The sequence below is a fragment of the Salvelinus sp. IW2-2015 genome, linkage group LG3 (genome assembly GCF_002910315.2).
Source record: "Salvelinus sp. IW2-2015 linkage group LG3, ASM291031v2, whole genome shotgun sequence".
NCBI classification, from domain to species: domain Eukaryota; kingdom Metazoa; phylum Chordata; class Actinopteri; order Salmoniformes; family Salmonidae; genus Salvelinus; species Salvelinus sp. IW2-2015.
The window spans coordinates 4,268,544-4,289,243 of NC_036840.1; the positions used below are offsets into that span (position 1 = coordinate 4,268,544).

At 45.4% G+C, this 20,700-nt stretch overlaps 1 protein-coding gene across 4 annotated transcripts in view; it reads right to left on the bottom strand.

Moving 5' to 3' along the window:
- The window catches only part of LOC111982726 (synaptotagmin-1), a 217,136-nt gene that overhangs the window by 51,401 nt on the left and 145,035 nt on the right, over positions 1-20,700 (bottom strand). For all 4 annotated transcript variants that reach the window (XM_024014340.2, XM_070434004.1, XM_024014336.2 and 1 more), the window contains one exon: positions 5,461-5,643. In XM_024014340.2, the coding sequence (XP_023870108.1) occupies positions 5,461-5,617 (157 nt within the window). In that variant the 5' untranslated portion in view covers positions 5,618-5,643. The remainder of the gene's footprint in view (positions 1-5,460; positions 5,644-20,700) is intronic.

Below are 20,700 nucleotides of genomic sequence, written 5' to 3' on the forward strand. Positions count from 1 at the left end.
ACGTGCGGTCTGCCTCGGGGCTTGGGGGGAGCTTCCTGCTTGTTATCACATTACCCATGGTCCTCTGAGGAGATACCTGCCTCCTTACATCTTTATATAGAGGATCCAATAGACTGGCAACAGTAGTGGGCAGGGGGGTGGGTGGTGTGTGATGATGTATCAGGGTAATAGGCATGGCAACACAAACTAATATATTGTGACAGCACACTGTTGGTCAATTAACCTTGACATTACATGTTGTTATGCCAACAAGAGCAGCKCCCCKYGTCCTTGCCCTTTCCCACTGTGGGAACAACAACAATGACAGTGCAACAATAGCTGCAAACGGGGTAGGATGAATATGTGACAGAAAAAATAACTAGCTACACAAGATTTATGTAAAACTAATGAGGAAGAAAGTGATTGAGTTTCGNTCTTTGACAATTTTTAGGGCCTACCTCTGACACCGCCTGGTATAAAGCCCCATCGATGAGAATGGGGGCGTGCTCGGTCCTCTTTTTCCTGTAGTCCACAATCATCTCCTTTGTCTTGATCACGMTGAGGGAGAGGTTGTTGTCCTGGCACCACATGGCCAGGTCTCTGACCTCCTCCCTATAGGCTGTCTCGTCATTGTCGGTGATCAGGCRTACCACTGTTGTGTCATCGGGCAAACTTAATGATAATGTTGGAGTCGTGCCTGGCCGTGCAGTCATGAGTGAACATGGAGTACAGGAGAGGACTGAGCATGCACCCCTGAGGGGCCCCTGTGTTGAGGATCAGCGTGGCGGATGTGTTGTTACCTAACCTTACCACTCGGGGAGCGGCCTGTCAGGAAGTATTATAGACGATTGGTTTAGTACACATCACTGCATTTTGTAACTTCATTGTTAACTTCATTGTTACTTAAATGTTAACTTATAGACGTACGAGATACCAGACCTGGTCTTAGGGATGGCTAACTCTGGAGATCCCTACAATCTCCACTGAGTTACAGGTATGTACATCTGTTTTAGTTTTTTTCACCTTACTAGTGGAATAATCTCCAAGGCTCTCTAAAATTGGACGAATTGGTGCCTCTTTAAAAGGCTGATTGAGGACCTTTTTGCTGAATAATGTTTGTTTTCTATGATTCTGTTTTGCTTTCAGTGTTTTGATATGAATATTCATGTAATATTGATGGGTATTATTGATGTGTATAGTGTATATTGATGGGTATTGTTCAAATCAAATTGTATTTGTCACATGAGCTGACAAGAGCAGGTGTAGACTTTACCGTGAAACTCTTACTTATGAGCCCTTACTTACGAGCCCTAACCCAACAATGCATAGTTAAAAAGTAACATTGATGTACAGTATATAGTGTATATTATTGTGTATAGTGTACATTGATGTGCATTGATGTCTATTGAAGTGATGCTCAACTGAGAGACATAACCACTGTCAGTGTGGCAATAGATAGTGCAGGATCAGTCAAATCGGTGAGACACAGAATAGGAATAATGGAAGCTAAAGGGCTCTATTTCATTGTCTAGTATTGGGGCAGATTTCCATACTATCTCAATGTTTCCGGCCACGGGGCAGAGGCAGTCTGAGGGAGTTGGAGCGGTTAGATTTTCCACAACGGGTGAGGTTGATGAGACGGGTGCATAGTAATCAGTCACGTGCGGTCTGCCTCGGGGCTTGGGGGGAGCTTCCTGCTTGTTATCACATTACCCATGGTCCTCTGAGGAGATACCTGCCTCCTTACATCTTTATATAGAGGATCCAATAGACTGGCAACAGTAGTGGGCAGGGGGGTGGGTGGTGTGTGATGATGTATCAGGGTAATAGGCATGGCAACACAAACTAATATATTGTGACAGCACACTGTTGGTCAATTAACCTTGACATTACATGTTGTTATGCCAACAAGAGCAGCKCCCCKYGTCCTTGCCCTTTCCCACTGTGGGAACAACAACAATGACAGTGCAACAATAGCTGCAAACGGGGTAGGATGAATATGTGACAGAAAAAATAACTAGCTACACAAGATTTATGTAAAACTAATGAGGAAGAAAGTGATTGAGTTTCGAACCAGGCCTCTGATTCCCTTCTTTGAAATGCTACTCTGGGGGTGGGTGAGGTGGGAGGTAGCGTACTGGGCATGTCATTTTATTTGTTTGAATGCAAAATGGTCAAGCATCACACTTTTGATGAGGGGAGATCGCCCCCTGCGCTCCATGGAGCAKSCTCCTGACATGGGCCCAGGTGTGCGGGGGGGCAAGCAGTTCGGTCCGAGGAGGGCTGTTCTTCCCTTCTGTAAGCTGCGAGCTCAAAGTTCTGGTACCCCAGCCCCATCCTACTGCCTCATGGCAGGCCTACTGGCTCAGTCCAAGGCCCGGGAGAGGACCGGGACTAGAGCCAGACAGAGAGAGACAGAYAAATTTGTCTTTGCTGATCTACCTCCAGTCTAATCCTCAGGGGTGCTGTCATTTCTGAGCAGAATCTAAATGAAATAAACTACTCAGTAATTATTGTAAATCATTTTTTGAAATGTTAGCTTTCAGTCACCTGTACATCTAATTTTCTTTTAAAATCCAAAACAGTCAATTTTGTAATGAGTATGAATAGCTTTTAGTGTAATACCCACAGAAACAGGTGTGGGAAAAAAACACAAATATTGACAGCCTTTGAAAATAAATGTTTTTAGAAATGTCATTTTTGATACGTTTGTCTGTGTTATTTAGAGTAATGGAGGCGAGTGTGGAGACAGCAGTTATGGATCAAAGCATTTCTAACACTGAGAGGTTCATTATTGTCACTGAAAACAAAAACCTTTTGGTGTTTAGAGGGAGTGCTGGAAAATTCATTACAGRGCCTCCCTCTGAGGCCACAAGGCCCTGAGCATGGTGTGGTACGGCCCAACACAAACAGATACAGCTGCAGCAGATACACCCCTCTGAGTGTGGCCATGAGCTTTATGTGGCGCTCGCTACGGCATGACATGACATTCTCCATASAAGCCAATAATATCAGTAGTCTGACAACAAACTTTTAGTGGTAAACTTGAAAGAGAGAAAAGTGCGACAGTCTGCATTAATCTCTACAAACATCCTGGGGGTGGCAATGCATGCTGGGATTGCGGATGGAACTACAGCAGGTAATGGAGGAAGTAATGCTTTTAATAACATCCTCTTTGTTGTAGGTACTCCTTGGTGGGAAATAGTTATGAGACAACGAATGAGAAATTATTCGATTTGATTTATTAGGATCCCCATTAGCCGACGCAAATAGCAACAGATAGTCTTACTGGGCACGTATCAAAAAAGACATTACAAACAAAAGACTATACGATTTCCATACACTACATGTTAATGTTTTGAAATGTATGTGTGTGTGCATCTATCAGTTACACATACATGTCAGTACTTACACACAAGTAGGTCACATGGGGGAGAGGCGTTGTGCCGTGTGGTGTTGCTTTATTTGTTTTTTTAAAACCAGGTTTGGTGGTTTAAAATACTTTTGAGAAGGGAAAATGTATGGAGGAAACACTGAAGATTTTTGTAGGGATGCAATTCAACTCCATTTGAAAAACAGCCACTTCTAGCAGCATCAGCCAACAGATGGGGCTGAAGAGGAGCTTCTGGCTTGGAGATTAATCCATGGATCTTTGTTAATGTCACAAGGCATTCCTCTGAGTTATACCAGAGATAAAGCAAGATGCCCAACTCTGACAACACCATGCATRCAGCTTTACCTCCAGGAGCCAAGTCTTATAGATAACAATCTATTTCTATGTAGAAAAATGTAGAAACATTTGCTATGGCAATGGATTAATTCTGTTTTATTAATTCTGCTGCCTTCTCCCCTTGAATATTCCTTATTAATGCCCTGTCCCCATCCTGGGAGTAGCTGTATTGATATTRCCTGGCACAAACACGTCGGTGGGCATTTATCAGGCTGGCAGCACTCGGCGCGGAGCCGCTCGTTTTCTAGTTCTGACTGAGTGCTGGAGCAAAAACTGTAATTTAAACTCTACTATAATGGAGTGGCTTTTGGGGGGGCTGCTTGCAGATAGCATCTCTGTCTGAGGCGCACCCAACAACCCCTTATTTAGTCMTTGTCCACATCACACAATGTGATAATTAGGGAGAGAGGTGGTACATGGGTTGTTACAAAGCTTAATGGGCTGGTTGCCACCGTGTCATTGCCAAATACAGACAGTGAAATGAAGGAAAGACCGGGTGTTTTGGAAGGGTAKCACAACTCCATTGTGAGAGTGCTGAGGCACCAGGTTAGCTGTGCTGGCTAGGATTGGGGGGGTGTAGTTTAGTAGCTAGATGTGGCAGGTGGCGTATCTTCAAGKCCTCTCACGGTGAAACAGTTCTGATATGAGGGAKCATTACTCTGAYGCACAGGGGACATCAGAGTCTCCCCCTCCACAGTGTSTTCATTACGGCTTCCATATGCCCCTCAGTGGTGCTAATTTCATTAGAGCACCAAATGGCTCCAACACACTTCTATGAGGAGACCAGGAAGTGTTTGTCGCTTMTCATTTGTCAACCAATGAAAGTCTATCTCTGGTCTGGTGGGGTAAAGTCCAGGGCAGCACATACTGACCACAGACTACTGTCTAAAGCTTCTTCGGCTTTWTTTCCCAAAGCAAATATGTTGTTGGTTTTAAATTAGCCAGACCAGACGCAGGAGAAATCTCTCGTCACTATCAGGCTCCCTGCGCTATGAATCTAGGACAGCATAATATGACAAGTGGCGTCATTCACGTTGGAGCTAAAGCAATAGAACCTCTCTTTTTCATGGGAGCCATTTCCTGACACGAGAATTACTTCCACATGAGCCGGTGGATATGTCTATATTTAGGACTTGGGGGGCTGAACGCAACAACTTCCACTGGATAAGTAGGTTGGGGTTTGGGGTAAACAAAGGATGCTGCTGTCCCAAACTAACTGCTACTGTTCCACAGACATTACAGGCAAAGACAAGTGTGTCCTCCGGAATCACTGGGTGGAACATTTTTATATAGGAGTGATGGGTTGACAGTTGGTCAGGATTCCAATATGCTGTAGTCGTGTCTCCTGTCGGGGGAGGGTATTGATGGAGGGAAGAAACACAGGGTGCCCAGCAATACAGACAACCTTGGAGATTGAAAAKGTGAATTTGCTTTGAGAAAACCAACAATTTTGGAAATTAGACATACTTTCCAAACAAAACTCTAAAATCAACGCTGTTTGTTTTCTTGTCACCTCAAATGCCAAATGGGTTTCTAAAAGTAGTCACGGTACTTCTGAGTAAGACCATTAGTCCCTATCCACAATCAGTGATAATGGCCACTTGTACTTTGTTGATTGCAATTAGTCTCTAAAGAACAGATCCAAGGGTGCTGTAAGGCATTTGTGAGATGTCTACAGGAAGTAGCTACTCAACCAATCACCACCCTGTCACCGGGCAGGTTAGGGGACYCCAACCACTAACATGACTCACGTGGGATTTTGTTGAGCTCATTCATGAACTTGTCCTTGATCTTGGAGAAGTCCTCGCTGGATCCGGTGCCAGAGATGTCGGTAGCGTTGGCACCGACCGTGGAGGCAGTGGTGGACATAGGGGCCGCTGCCAGGGCTTCCCTTCGACTCTCAGCCATGGTGGTGGTGGGCAGCCAGGCAGAAGCTGGAGGAGAGATGGAGAAAGAATTGAGTTTAACACACCTAATTTAATATAGCTTCCACTGTACATAGAATAAATAGATACAGAGAGAGAGGCAGATCGAAGGTAGAGCGAGAGAGAAAGAGAGACAGGGAGACAGAGTGAGAAAGAAAGACAAAGCAAGAGAGAGTCAGGTAAGATTAGCTGGTTGTGACAGATGCCTTCCAGGGACAGTTTTCTCTGGCCCTGCTATAGACGAGTGAGTGGATGCTCCCTCTGTATGACTAGTTGCTGGCTCAGCATGAGTAAACACACCTTGAAACCACAATGATCCTGCAGGGTTCAACCAGCAGTCCCAGGCAGATGAAGCTGGCTTTCACACCACACAAAGTCTGTGTCCCAAATGTAGGGAATAGGGTTGCATTTGGGACATACACAAAGCCTCTAACACCTCCACTTTCTACTTTAAGTGTGAACTTTTATGCCGTTATCTATTCTAGTCATGCAACGGGCCCCCAGGCATGTGAATGGATTGAGAACAAATATAGTATTGCTAACCTTGATCCGATTGCCTTGTAGGTTTACTAAGTGTGTTTATGGGAGAAAACATATAATCAAATTTAGAGTGCAGCGTATTCACAGGATTAGATTGTTAGCTGTTGCTCACTCACTTTGCAGGCATTGACAAGCCTGTTAGCATGAGGCGGTGTTGTTCACTCACTTTGCAGGCATTGACAAGCCTGTTAGCATGAGGCGATGGTGTTCACTCACTTTGCAGGCATTGACAAGCCTGTTAGCATGAGGCGATGTTGTTCACTCACTTTGCAGGCATTGACAAGCCGTTAGCATGAGGCGGTTTGTTCACTCACTTTGCAGGCATTGACAACCTGTTAGCATGAGGCGGTGTTGTTCACTGACTTTGCAGGCATTGACAAGCCTGTTAGCATGAGGTGATGTGTTCACTCCTTTGCAGGCATTGACAAGCCTGTTAGCATGAGGCGGTGTTGCTCACTCACTTTGCAGGCATTAACAATCCTGTTAGCATGAGGTGGAGTTGTTCACACACTTTGGGTTTGCCTGCTGTTGTATGGGAACACGCTGTGAACGCACGAGAGGACTGGGTTCTCCAGCTGTGTTGTCAACACGTATTAAATGACCCTGGCAGGTTTGAAAAAGACATGCTTCGGGGTGTTGAACACAAATAAAAAAAATTAAAAATTGCATTTGTCACATGCGCCAAATACAACAGTGAAATGCTTACTTACAAGCCCTTAACCAACAATGCAGTTTTAAGAAAATACCTAAGAAGAAAAACACTATTTAAAGACCCGCAGTAAATAACAATAGCGGGGCTATATACAGGGGGTACCGGTGCAGAGTCAATGTGCGGGGGCACCGGTATCAAGGTAATTAAAGTAATATGTACATGATGTAGGTAGAGTTATTAAAGTGACTATGCATAGATAATAACAGAGAGTAAGAGCAGCGTGGTCCTGGATGGCAGGAAGCTTGGCCCTGGAGATGTACTGCGCCATACGCACTACCCTCTGTAGTGCCTTGCGGTCAGAGGCCGAGCAGTTGCCATACCATGCAGTAATGCAACCAGTCAGGATGCTCTCGATGGTGCAGCTGCAAAAACTTTTGAGGATCTGAGAACCCATGACAAATCTTTTCAGTTTCCTGAGGGGGAATAGGTTTTGTCATGCCCTCTTCACGACTGTCTTGGTGTGCTTGGACCATGTTAGTTTGTTGGGGATGTGGACGCCAAGGAATTTGAAGCTCTCAACCTGCTCCACTACAGCCCGTTGATGAGAATGGGGGCGTGCTCGGTCCTCCTTTTCCTGTAGTCCACGATAATCTCCTTTGTCTTGATCACGTTGAGGGAGAGGTTGTTGTCCTTGCARCACACGGTCAGGTCTCTGACCTCGTTGTCGGTGATCAGGCCTACCACTGTTGTGTCATCAGCAAACTTAATGATGGTGTTGGAGTCGTGCCTGGCAATGCAGTGATGAGTGAACAGGGAGTACAGGAGGGGACTGAGCACGCACCCCTGAGGGGCCCCCGTGTTGAGGATCAGCACTCTCCTCCCCAGTGGCTGATTTCTTTTGATTTTCCCATGATGTCAAGCAAAGAGGCACTGAGTTTGAAGGTAGGCCTTGAAATACATCCACAGGTACACCTCCAATTGACTCAAATGATGTCAATTAGCCTATCAGAAGCTTCTAAAGCCATTTTAAAGGCACAGTCAACTTAGTGTATGTAAACTTCTGAACCACTGGAATTGTGATACAGTGAATTATAAGTGAAATAATCTGTCTGTAAACAATTGTTGGAAAAATGACTAGTGTCATGCACAAAGTAGATGTCCTAACCGACTTGCCAAAACTATAGTTAGTTAATTAACAAGAAATTTGTGGAGTGGTTGAAAAACGAGTTTTAATGACTCCAACCTAAGTGTATGTAAACTTCCGACTTCAACTGTATAGGCTATTTTATAAAGGGTATACAATTGCATTGATGTGTTCTAACGCAGGTTCTAGCTTGGCGTGAAACCCCTCCCTGAAATCTTTGCTAATTTCTATGAATGAACACAGCAATGAGCGCTTCTGTGAGCCCTTTGAATCTCCCCTCTAGTTCAAAGTTCCGCCTACACCTTCATGTTCTCCCTGCCTTCRCTTGTCTCCCTTTGAAAGGCAGCATCGAGGTGAGTGTGGGGGCTGAGCCATGGAGAGGCACGACGGGCCACGACAGAGACACTTCAGTGCAGGCAGGGAGAGGACTTTCGGAATATAATGCCGCTCTCAGGAGAGAGTAGGGTATGTGGGAGGAGGCATCTTCTCTTCTATAGCAGATAGGATTGATCCCGTGGGAAGGGAATGGAGGGCATGTATTGTATTGTAGGCTTCAGGCGTAATGTTTTCATGTTCGTCCACGTCAAACTCCAATCCGAAGGGCCCTAATGCACACCTGCTAAAGTTTCCCGCTCTCCTAACAGGCGTGAGTGAGTCATAGGCTGAACAAAGGAGCTCCATCAAAGGGCTGTAATTACAAGAAACCCTGAGCAGAAAACAGCCACATTTAGGAGCACATTTGCATTGTGGGAACAAGAGAGACAATCTATCCACTTAGAGGCCCGATCAGGGTGGCGGGGCTGTCATTAAAGAGAACATCCGACACTTTGGAACATTAGGGAGATCTTTGTGACACGCCCTGATCTTTGGTGGCGCCCCCCTTTTGGGCCCCTGTGAAGAGTACAGACCCACCTACCAGGCGAATGACCCATATAGCCACTTTGTCCTCAGCACAAAGGACCTAGGCCTAGATGCTAAACTGAAGTGACAGAGRTGAAACAAGTAATTTATCTATTRGCTCTCAGTGCATTTRGTATTCATATGCCCAGTRACTGAAAGAGACGTAGCGGCTGATGTCGAGTATCAGAGACGTGATCAGATCATTTTGTTCCTCTGTTCTCTCTCAAGGTCAAAGCACCAAGTGATGGATGCTATTGGCTCTTTGCCTATAAACAGGCTCTTGGAGAATGAGTGGCTATAGGCTACATGATGTGGTCACTATGTAGTACAAGAGTTGATATCACTGTTGTATTAATGCATCACCACTGATGCATTATAGAAAGACGTTCATAAACAAATMATCATCAAATGCTTAAAGGATTTACTAACTTGGGCCTAGCTTAAGGCAGCCATTTTAATGTTCWCTATGTGCAGGTATATAAAGTGTAAAACACCTTGGATCATTGTGACATTACTGTCAAATGCATTATGCTTGGAGAGAGAATGTTCTCAGGCCTACTGTGAGTTGGAGACCATCCACAGAGACAGTGATYCTTCTCATTTCAAGGATCATCCCAGAATATTAGGGTTATTCTGTCTCATATTCTATGTATACTTGTATGAACAAGTCTCGTATAGAGGCTGAAGACCCTTGCGTGGCAGGTGACCGACTTGAACATGGAGTAGCATTCTGTTCTGGCTGGATGGCAGCTCATTTGCCTCTATGACCTTTTCCCCTTTCCATGGGCTGTCATCGCCATAGCGATCTCCATTTCAACAGTAAGTCAATACSTGCCCTTTCAATTGCCTTTATTATAAACCAACTTCAAGCCAAAGCTAAATAATACATCACAGAGAGCATGTTAAATGATGCATGCCGATAAAATTCAGAAATGCCCTTTTAACACATAGCGTCAATTTTGTTATAATGAGAGCACTTCCTCTCACAGTCATGCACCAGCARGCCCACTACAGTATGTTCCACTGSTGAGGCAACACGTCAAATGTACCTAGTCTGTCAGATACAAGGCCAGCTAAAATATCAGGACATCAAAMCCTGGAAATCTCTCAAATCAACATGCCAAACAAAGATGGAGGATAATGGATTCAGGATAGTGGACAGATTAAAACACGACCAGCTGCTTTTCGCTTTCAGTCYTTTTCCTCTAAGCACACCTGAGGAAGCACGGAAAGTCTGAGTTTCTACTTCCCCTCTTCCATCTCAAAAGCTCATCCCTCTCGAGGTGTGCCATGCAGGTGTAAAAGCCCTACCCAATTACAGGACGGCCAGATYGCTTAGCAGGGCCCCCATCACACCCTGCGCCTGGATGGCGGCGCCCACAGACCAGACCAACTCCTCCCCACTACCCAGCCCGACTCACTCTAACTGGGTCAGCTCCCTCCCTTCATGCCCAAAACCCCCACTCGGCCCTCTCCCAGGTGCAACACTGGCAATGCTGTTTATCTCTTCCTCTTTCTCTGTCCCTGTATATTGCTTGAGAAAGATAGATATAGAGATACTGTAGAATTATTACTACTAGAAACATGTTTTTTAAGCTACCATCAAGGTTTAGGTTTGGAAAGASTGCTGCTTTCATTCCGAGCCTGTTCTCCTGCAGGTTTCCCAATTTTTGCCAGGACTCTCAGCGGGCAGAGTGTTTTGGACCGTGCTGTTTGAGGAAATTACAAGGCTGCCAAATCAGCCGGGCTCTAAATCCATTGGAGATGAGAGGGAAAGCTGAAGCCAGGGAAGCCAGAGCGATGAGTATTGCAGTCAATTTCATGAGAGAGGAATCAAAAAGTTTACTTTCATGTGAAGGACATGAAAAAGAATGGGAGGAATATCCAATGACAGTGCACCTTATGTGTAGAATCCATGAGTTAAATACCCAGTTAATGTTTAATTGTGTCCATTTAGTGAAGAGTTAAATGTTAGGGCTAGGCCCCTTTTTTCTCAATTTCCACCTGAATGACGTGCCCAAAGTAAACTGCCTGTTGCTCAGGCCCTGAAGCCAGGATATGCATATAATTGGTACCATTGGAAAGAAAACACTTTGAAGTTTGTATAAATGTTAAAATAATGTAGGAGAATATAACACAATAGATAGGGTACGAGAAAATCCAAAGAAAAACCAACCAGATTTTCTTTTTTTAAGAGAGCATGCTCTTTTCTAGCTCCCAGGATTCAACTCCTATGGCTTCCACTAATAAGAAATAACAGTTTTAGTACAGGAACATTGGACATTGAAAATTAATGTTTTCGAGCGCCCTGAAGACAAGACGCACCTGCTAAAATCGGTTTCCTATTGAACATACTTCTTTACGTAAGAAATATTATAGTTTGATTACGTTTTAGGGTATCTGAGGAATAAATATAAATATATTTTGACTTGTTGAAACAAAGTTTAGGAGTAGATTTTCGGATTCCTTTCTCTGCTTGTTGAACGAATGGATTACTCAAATCGATGGCGCCAACTAAACAGACTTTTTGGGATATAAAGAAGGATTTTATCTAACAAAACGACACTACATGTTATAGCTGGGACCCTTCGGATGGCAAATCAGAGGAAGATTTCCAAAAAATAAGTGAATATTTATTCGCTATTTGTGAATCTATGAAACCTGTGCCGGTGGAAAAATATTTTGATGTGGGGCGCCTTCCTCAAACAATCGCATGGCATGCTTTCGCTGTAATAGCTACTGTAAATCGGACAGTGCAGTTAGATTAACAAGAATTTAAGCGTTCAACCGATATAAGACACTTGWATGTACCTAAACGTTTAATATCCATCATTTTTATGATTATTTATTTGAATTGCGCGCCCTCCAGTTTCACCGGAAGTTGTCCCGCTAGCGAGACGCCTATCCCTGAGAGGTTTTAATAWCCTCTTATAAAGGAAGAAAGAGAGACACTCCAATTGAAGTACTACTGTCATCCATCCCCATTGCAGATTAAAAACCTCCCAAAAGGGGTTCCCAAAACATTCCCAAAAATGGTGGTTTAAAACCACTCACTCAGTATTTGAGGTGCATGTAGAGTGAAGCCATTTCAGAACGACGTTGGATTGCAAAATGTAAACTGTGCTGCCATATCCAAGAATGAAGGAACTTAAATGTATTGAAAGATGAAGGACGACATTAAACAATTTGAAGTTGAATAATTAAATTGAAAGTTGTCTAAAACCTATCATCCACTGGAGACAGAGAGAGCACTTGCCTGAAATGACTGCTTTGCTTAGGTTGTAAATCAAATCAAATGTTATTTGTCACATGCYCCGAATACAACTGGTGTAGACTTTACCAGGACATTCTTGCTTACGAGCCTTTCCCTATGATGCAGAGTTTAAAAATAATAATCAAAATGAAATAGTAACACAAGGAATAATATAAAATACACAAGAATGGAGCTACGTATATATAGGGAGTACCAGTACCAGATCAATGTGGAGCTATATACAGGGAGTACCAGTACCAGATTAATGTGGAGCTATATACAGGGAGTACCAGTACCAGGTCAATGTGGAGCTATATATAGGGAGTACCAGTACCAGATCAATGTGGAGCTATATACAGGGAGTACCAGCTATATACAGTGGGTACCAGTACCAGATCAATGTACAGAGGTATGAGGTATTTGAGGTAGATACATGAAGGCAGGGTGAAGTGACTAAGCATCAGGATAGATAATAATACGTTATTTGAGGTAGACATGTACATGAAGTAAAGTGACTAGGCATCAGGATAGATAATAATAAGAGTAAATAAAGAACAGAGTAGCAGCAGCAAATGATGAGTGTAAAAGTGTTTGTCTGTAAGTGTGCCTGTGTGTGTAATGTGTATGTATGTATGTGTGTTTTATGTTGTGTCAGTCTGCGTGTGTGTGTTATGTGTGTGTGTGCGCGTATGTAGAGGATGTGAATGTGTATGGATTTTTTGTGGGGTTGTTAATATAGTGTGTGTGAGTGAGTGTGTTTATGGTGTGTATATATCAAGGGTTCACAAACTTTTTCTGCACACAACCCCAAATTGACACTAGAAAACGCAGGGGAGCCCAATTAAAAAAATGATATTCCCTAATTAATGCTGTTTGATCATATTCACTCAGTTTTGGGTCTGTTATGCCCTCCCAAATCAAAGTAATGACATGAAAGCGCATTAGAGGTCCTTAGTTGACAGTAAAAGGTTGTATTTTATACTCATTTGAAGAAATATTTTGTAATTTGTTTGATAAAATTACAGATTTTCTAAGTGGACCCCATTTCAATTTCAGGGGACCCCAACCACAAGTTTGGGAAACACTGGTATATATAGTCTAGTGAGCGTGTATATGGTGTGTATATATAGTCTAGTGGGTGTGTATAGGGTCAGTGCAAGATAGAGTCAGTGCAGCTAGTTCAGGAACCATTATGGACTTTTTAGCAGTCTGGCTATTTAGCAGTCTTATGGCTTAGGGGTAAAGCTGTCTAGGTAAGCTGTTGGTAAGCAGGAAGGCAATAATAGTGTTGTAATTGTTTTGTCAAAGAACAGATGAGAGAAAGAGAGAGAGAAAGAGAGAGAAAGAGAGAGAGCGAGAGCGAGTGTTTGGGATAAATGCTCCAGCCGGGATCGATAGTCTGAATCAATGGGAGAAAGTGCTTTTACTACACACCAATACAGAGGAGGGGCTCAGGGCTCTTCAGTCTGATGTCTGTCTGTTATGGTGYAGGTAGTGACAAACGAGTAGCTCCAACAGACTCATTTTATATAACTACTGTATGAATCCACTTTACCATCTATTACAGCGCTTCTTAACACCCATTAACTACAGTCTGACTGCGACTGTGCAGACGTCCATCATTTCTCTGCTCTCAACAGGTGTTTGTTGGTTTCAAATTCATTCCCGTTTTGATTACATTTGAAACCTTAGGACATTCCGACCATTTAAAGTAATCCTCGGCGAGACACTTGCAATTGCTTTACAGACACGGATAAACTAATAATCAGAGTGAGAACACTGGTTTTGATCTGAGGGGAACACTAACGGAACACTAACAGTGTAATTACAATAAATTAAATTAAATGAAATAAACCAAATTAAAGCCTGTGTTTGCGTGCATAAATAGGCTTGAGACAGGGGGCGCCACATCAAACAATTAWGTTCACTATATTAAATCGGGGAGATATTCATCTGGAACATACCAATTAAAAATATTAAAGGAATGCCCCCGCTTCAAAACCCATTCCATTAATGTGTGGATAGCTCGCCTGCATGATCAAACAACAGAATGGTTTTAGTGCTATCTTCAAGGAAACGGGGGCGTAACAAAATGTTGTGTATTTCAGAGTTCTACTTCATAAAGGCTTCATTACCACCTAGAGAGGAAGCTTTGAAAATACAAGAAAGTATAAACAACAGATTACTGCTCACTTTGATTCAATGTGCCGTACATTTCCCCCCTTCATTCTTAGATACAGGTACTGTATTCACTATCACTTGAGCTGAGTGAACGGGAACATAACATGGCCATGTACTAAATATTGATGGTAAATATCCTACTGGCGTTTCATTATTAAGAGAATTGCTTGAAAAGTGTGTATCTTGGATTACGCTATTTGCCTTTCAAACAGTTTCAGACATTTATTAGAGGCCAGTTTGGACAGCTGACATGCGGTGCAGACAGAGAGGCACTTGATGGGGCCAGGCTTGGAGTGCTCTGAACTCTGACTCCAATGAACTGGGCCATTGGAGTGGCACATTAGTTGACAATTGCTATTTTTTCCAAGAGTGGTGGACAACTGCCAGTCAAAAACTGGAAGGATACTCATTTATTAGAGGATGGTCTGATACACCGCCCACACACTTGCGCACACAACACACACACTTGCGCACACACACACACACACACAACACAAACCACACAACACACACACACACACACACACACACACACACACACAACACACAACACACACACACACACACACACACACACACACACACACACACACAACACACACACACACCACACAGAGGTACCGCGCGCGCACACACACACACAGGTATGCGTGACCAACACACACACACACACACACACATACACAGGTATGCGCGCGCACGCACGCACACACGCACGCACGCACGCACGCAACGCACGCACGCACGCACGCACGCCCACGCACACCACACACACACACACACACCACACACACACACACACACACACACCACACACACACACACACGTACGCATGCACGCACCACACCACACACACACACCACACACACACACCGCACGCAGCACACACACACACACAGGTATGCGTGCACACACACACACATAACACACACAACACACACACACACACACACACACACACACACACACACACACACCACACACACACACACACACACACAAACAGGTATGGCGCCACAACCACACACAGGTACGCAAACACACACACCAGGTATGCGCCCACACACACACAGTTTCTTGTGTACTGTACGTAATAAGCGGTGCAAATGATTCAGCCTGCTGCAAGGGGAGATACGAACAGTGTAAGTAAAGAAAGCCCAGAGCCCAGCTCCCTCCCTGTCCAGCATGGGTCTTTACTCATCTGCAGGCAATCTCTAGGGGTAATGGAACTGGAAAAAGTGATTAACCCCGCTTTGCGGCGAGGCAGGGACAGCTCTATTAAGCCAATGCAGAAAGATCCCCGTTTTCAATTACTGCTCGCAAAGGAGCAGAGGAAAGGTCTATGAAGGAGAAATAAGGCCTTAAATACAGGCAGCCGTGTTGGTCAGAACCTGACGGAGAACGGTTTAAGTTTGGCTCAAACCTTATCTTCCAATCCAGTTCCTCCAGTCACCCCCCTGGTCCTATTCATCTCACTAATAATGGAATGTCTGTGTCTCCTGACCCTGAAACATGAGCTGTCAGCTAGGGGCTAAGCAGGGCTCTGAGTCCTCCTGGGTTGGGTGAGGAGGAGAGCCCTGGGGGGATCTAGGAGTCTAGCCAAGCTTGGATGGACTTAGGTGTTTGGGTAAAGCCACCAGAGGTCAATGTGAGCCCTTTACGATGTTGGTTTTCTGGACAATCTGGAGGTTTTCCAGGCTAATTGGCTAATGATAAGACCACTCCAGCTTGCACATATCTCCCTGTGCTGAGCTCGGCCACAGAGCAGCAGTGATGTTAGTGGTTACCACCCCTAGGGTCTCATTACCTTCTTCCTCTCCAGCTGTGAGAGTAGAGCTCTAGAACTGGGGGATTCACACCTCTCCTCTGTCCTTTCTCCACGGTCAGATAACTTTCTTTTAAACCTTCCCAGTTCCCTGCTCGTGGGATTATCTCATTTTGGACCATTAGGCTCCATTATCACACTCACACTTAAAACCGGGACAGTCCATTGTTTTTGGGTTGTCCACCCTCGCTACTACGCTTTCATATAGAACAGAAGGAAGAGATGATGAGTAGTCTGGAAGGCTAAATAACTCTCCTCTCTATAGGAGACACAGGACAGACCCGGTCTCCTACCAGCCTCTCAATGCTACCCTCTACTACCCCTGGTTGCATGCGAGGCTTGCTGGGCGGTGGGAGGAGGAGCTGGGGGTGTTTGGGGACCCGGATTATTATAGACAGCCCTTGTGGAGAACGGTGTCTGTTGGAATCAGGCTGATGTGGGAGGAAGGGAGGGGAGAGGGACATGGGGTAAGGGACTGCATGCAAACAGGTGAGTCATACGGTCAAGAGGGGGCTATTTGCTCAGAACACTGCCCGGGCCGAGAGCACCCCACTGGGATATCTGACGACCACTGGGGGCGTGACGCGGTGAGAGAATAGAAGAGAAGTGGGGAGTGATTGACAGGACTTATGGTCAAGGAGTTAACTGACCCCTCTGGGGGAGTTCCAGCCGGAGGTTTGAGAGAGGGGGCAGGCGTGATGGACTCATGGGGGTTCAGCGAGTTGAGAGGCAGGATGCTCAGCGCGGAGTTTGAGAGGGCAGGCTGATGGACTTCATGGGGAGTTCAGCCGGAGGTTTGAGAGAGGGGGCAGGCGTGAATGGACTTCATGGGCGAGTTTCCAGCCTGGAAGTGTTTGAGAGAGGGGGATCACGGCGCGAGGCTGGAATGGGATATGAATTGCTTCATGGGAAGACTGTTTCCAGCCGGCACGGTTTGAGAGAGGGGCAGGCGGTGATGGGACTTCATTGGGGCGAGTTCCAGCCGGGGGTTTGAGAGAGCGGAGTTAGGAGAGGGGCAGGCGTGATGGACTTTCCATGGGGAGTTTCCAGCCGTGAGGTTTGAGTAGCAGAGGGGGGAGGCGTGATGGACTTTCATGGGGAAGTTCCCAGCCGGAGAGAAGTCGGTGTACTAATGAGGTCAATGCGCTCCCGTTGATGGACTTCATGGGGAGTTCCAGCGGAGGTTTGAGAGAGGGGGCAGCGTTGATGACTAGGGATCCGCGATGAGAGAGGGGCAGGCTGTGACTTCATGGGGAGTTCAGCCGGAGGTTTGAGAGAGGGGGCCAGGCGTGATGGACTTCATGGGGAGTTCCAGCCAGAGGTTTGAGAGAGGGGCAGGCGTGATGGGACTTCATGGGAGTTTCCAGCCGGAGGTTTGAGAGAGGGGGCAGGCGTGATGGACTTCATGGGGTGTTCCAGCCGGAGGTTTGAGAGAGGGGGCAGCGTGATGGACTTCATGGGGGTTCCAGCCGGAGGTTTGAGAGAGGGGCAGGCGTGATGGACTTCATGGGGTGTCTGAGAGGGCATGACCTGGAGGAGGATTTTCTATTTTCATCGTTCACTTTTGTTCACGCTCTCTATTTTTGGACTACAATATTGTAAAAACAGGGTATTTTTTCTGTGCAGAGAGATTCCTCCTGTCAAGTTCTGTTCTATTTTTGCAGGTGGACGGAAGTGACTGAATCTGGACGTGAAGTGTTACTTCACACAGAAAGAGAAAAAAGAGAGACGAAAGAGCAAAAGAAAGTGAGAGAGGGAAGCAATAGCTAACGTAATTCCCTCCGTCCTCCCTCTCCTCCCTCTCACTTCCCCCGCCGTACCCAGACTCCCACAAGGCTCAGCCACAGAGATCACAAGTGACAAGTCTAGCAAAGCGTGATCAGGAAGAACATGTTGCATATTAAAACAAAGAGATCTTTGCACGCACGCACACACAACCACCACGCACACACACACGCACACGCACAAATCACACACACCATGGGGATTTCAGACTTGTTAGTTGCAGTCAGGTCAGGGCATGTATCCACAAAGCATCTCAGAATAGGAGTGCTTGATCTAGGATCAGTTTAGCCTTTTAAGATAATAATGAATAATATTATATGGACTTATTCTAGATCAGCACTCCTACCTGTTGAGATGCTGGTCTAATGTGAGTAAGGCTTGACTTTGCGTAGGAGCCTTCATCCATGCCACCATTACCGGGCTACAGTGACGCAGGATAGAAACTCACACCCATGTACTTGCCACCTCAGGAATCATGATACTGTCAAACCAATCCGGCGTTTACAGAGAAGTACCCACACCCTCACTATTGTTCATAAGCTAACAAATCAGGCACCAGGTGGCAACGAACGGTCCTCCAAAAGTGTACTTCAGACACGGCCTGCCTGGGCCGCCAGTGGCGGAGAACTGTTGACAGTAGTGTCGTTGTTTGTTCATTTTCCGTGGTGCCCGTTGTCGAAGGAGAGCTGTCATCTTAGCTTGTTGATTTTTTGCTCAACACAACAGGCACCCGCTTTAAGCTTTCCTGCCTCACCTACTACTCGGTACAACAAGCACACACAACACGTAAATTGTTTGTACGTGAGGCCTGTGTGAGTGTTGCCCGCTTTTTAGCAGCAATCTGTTTTTGTTTTTTTTGGGACCCGAGCCCTTTGTTGGTTTGGCCCCCGCCCCCTTTTATAGGCAGTTTGTGTGTGCTAAGTGTGATATGTGTGGTGTGTGTGTGTGTGTGTGTTGCTGCAATGTGTGTTTTTGTGTGTGTGTGTGTGGCATGGTGCCTGGTGGTTGGTGGTTGGTGGTTGGTGTCTGAGCATGGTTGTTAAACATTCATCTGTTCCAGCCGTTAGTATACATTTAGGGACCATTGGTTTTTTTCCTGTTGTCCCCCACGGTCTGAACCTAATGGGGACATTATGAAGAGGCTGGCTTGACGGTACTGTGGCCGTTCTGAAATTGGACGTCCCTTCCCCACCAAGACCTCGCCAAACAATTTATGCCCCCCCCCCCCCCTCCCTCCACCGACCTTACTTCTCCCGGTGCCGCATCATTTCCTCCATGGAAACTGTGGTGGTCATACAGCTGTTTCCTGTACGCGTGCATGTGCCCTTTGACAGCCTGTTCCCACCCATCATCACAGAAGAGCTACAGTGCGCGAGGGTGTATTAGGTGGAGTGACAAAGTAAACACCCTGATTTCTGATCCCTCAAAATGGTTGGTTCATGATCTGTACATATTGTGGGTGCGGCTTCTCATGAAGGAATGGGTTAGATTAGGCAATGAGGGAGGAACGGAGGGAGAGAGGCCAGTGGGAGGAAGGACCAGAGAATGGGAGAAAGGACAACGAAAGAGAGAAGGTAAAGAAGGTGAAAGGGACTATGCGGGGAGGGTACGTATAAAGAAAGGAACCAGGAAGGTGAAGAGGAAGATGGGCTGGATTGGTCATTGGGCATGTTCCTTTCTGGGTTGGCTCTCTTCCAGTCCTCTGATGTTTATGGGCAACATGTCAGGAGTGATGCAGGTGTTGCTGCTGGACTTCTGCCATGTGGATTTTCAAACGTTCCGATTATCAGCCGGTTGTGGCACTTTTCACTCATTCCTCTTACCCTTGGCATCTGTCTTTCGCCTTACCTCTTTTCTAGTCCCTACGACGCCTCCCTCTCTTTCCTCTCTTTTCAATCTCCCTCTCTCTTTCTCTCAATTCCCCCTCTCTCTTCTTCAACTCTCCCGGTCTCTTGCTCTCAATCGTCAGGTCCCTTGCTCTCAATCTCCGGTCTCTTTCTCTCATCTCCCGGTCTCTTTCTCTCAATCTCCTGTTCTCTTTCTCCTCAATCTCCCTGGTCTCTTTCGCTGCAATCCCCATCTTGCTCTTTCTCACAATCTCCCTGTCTCTTTCATATCCCTCTCTCTTTTCTCTCAATCTCCCTCTCTCTTTCTCTCAATATCCCTCTCTCTTTTCTCTCAATATCCTCTCTCTTTCTCTCAATCTCCTTTCTCTCAAATCCCTCTCTTTCTCTCAATATCCCCTCTCTCTCTCTCTCCTCTCTCAATATCCTCTCCTCTTTCTCTCACCCCTCTCTCTTTCCTCAATCTCCCGGTCTCTTTCTCTCAATATCCCTCTCTCTTTCTCTCAATATCCTCTCTCTTTCTCTCAATCTCCCTGTCTTCTTTCAATCTCCCTAGTCTTTCTCTAATCTCCCTGTTCTTCTCAATATCCTCTCTCATCTTTCAATAATCCCTCTCTCTTTCTCTCTCTTTCTCATTTCTCTCTCTCGCTCCCATTATCCCAACATACCTGAGGATCTAGCATGCTATTGATGTTACATGATGTTTCCTACTGTATACTAGAGGATACTAAACATGTTACCATGATGTTCTTACTGTATACTGACAATCTAACATTGTTAATGATGTTAATGATGTTCCCTACTGTATATACTGACAATCTAAACATGTTACAATGATGTTACATGATGTTCTCCTACTGTTACTGAGGATCTAACATGCTGATGTTTCTCCTAACTTGTAATACTGAGGGAATCTAACATGCTATATGATGGTACAATGA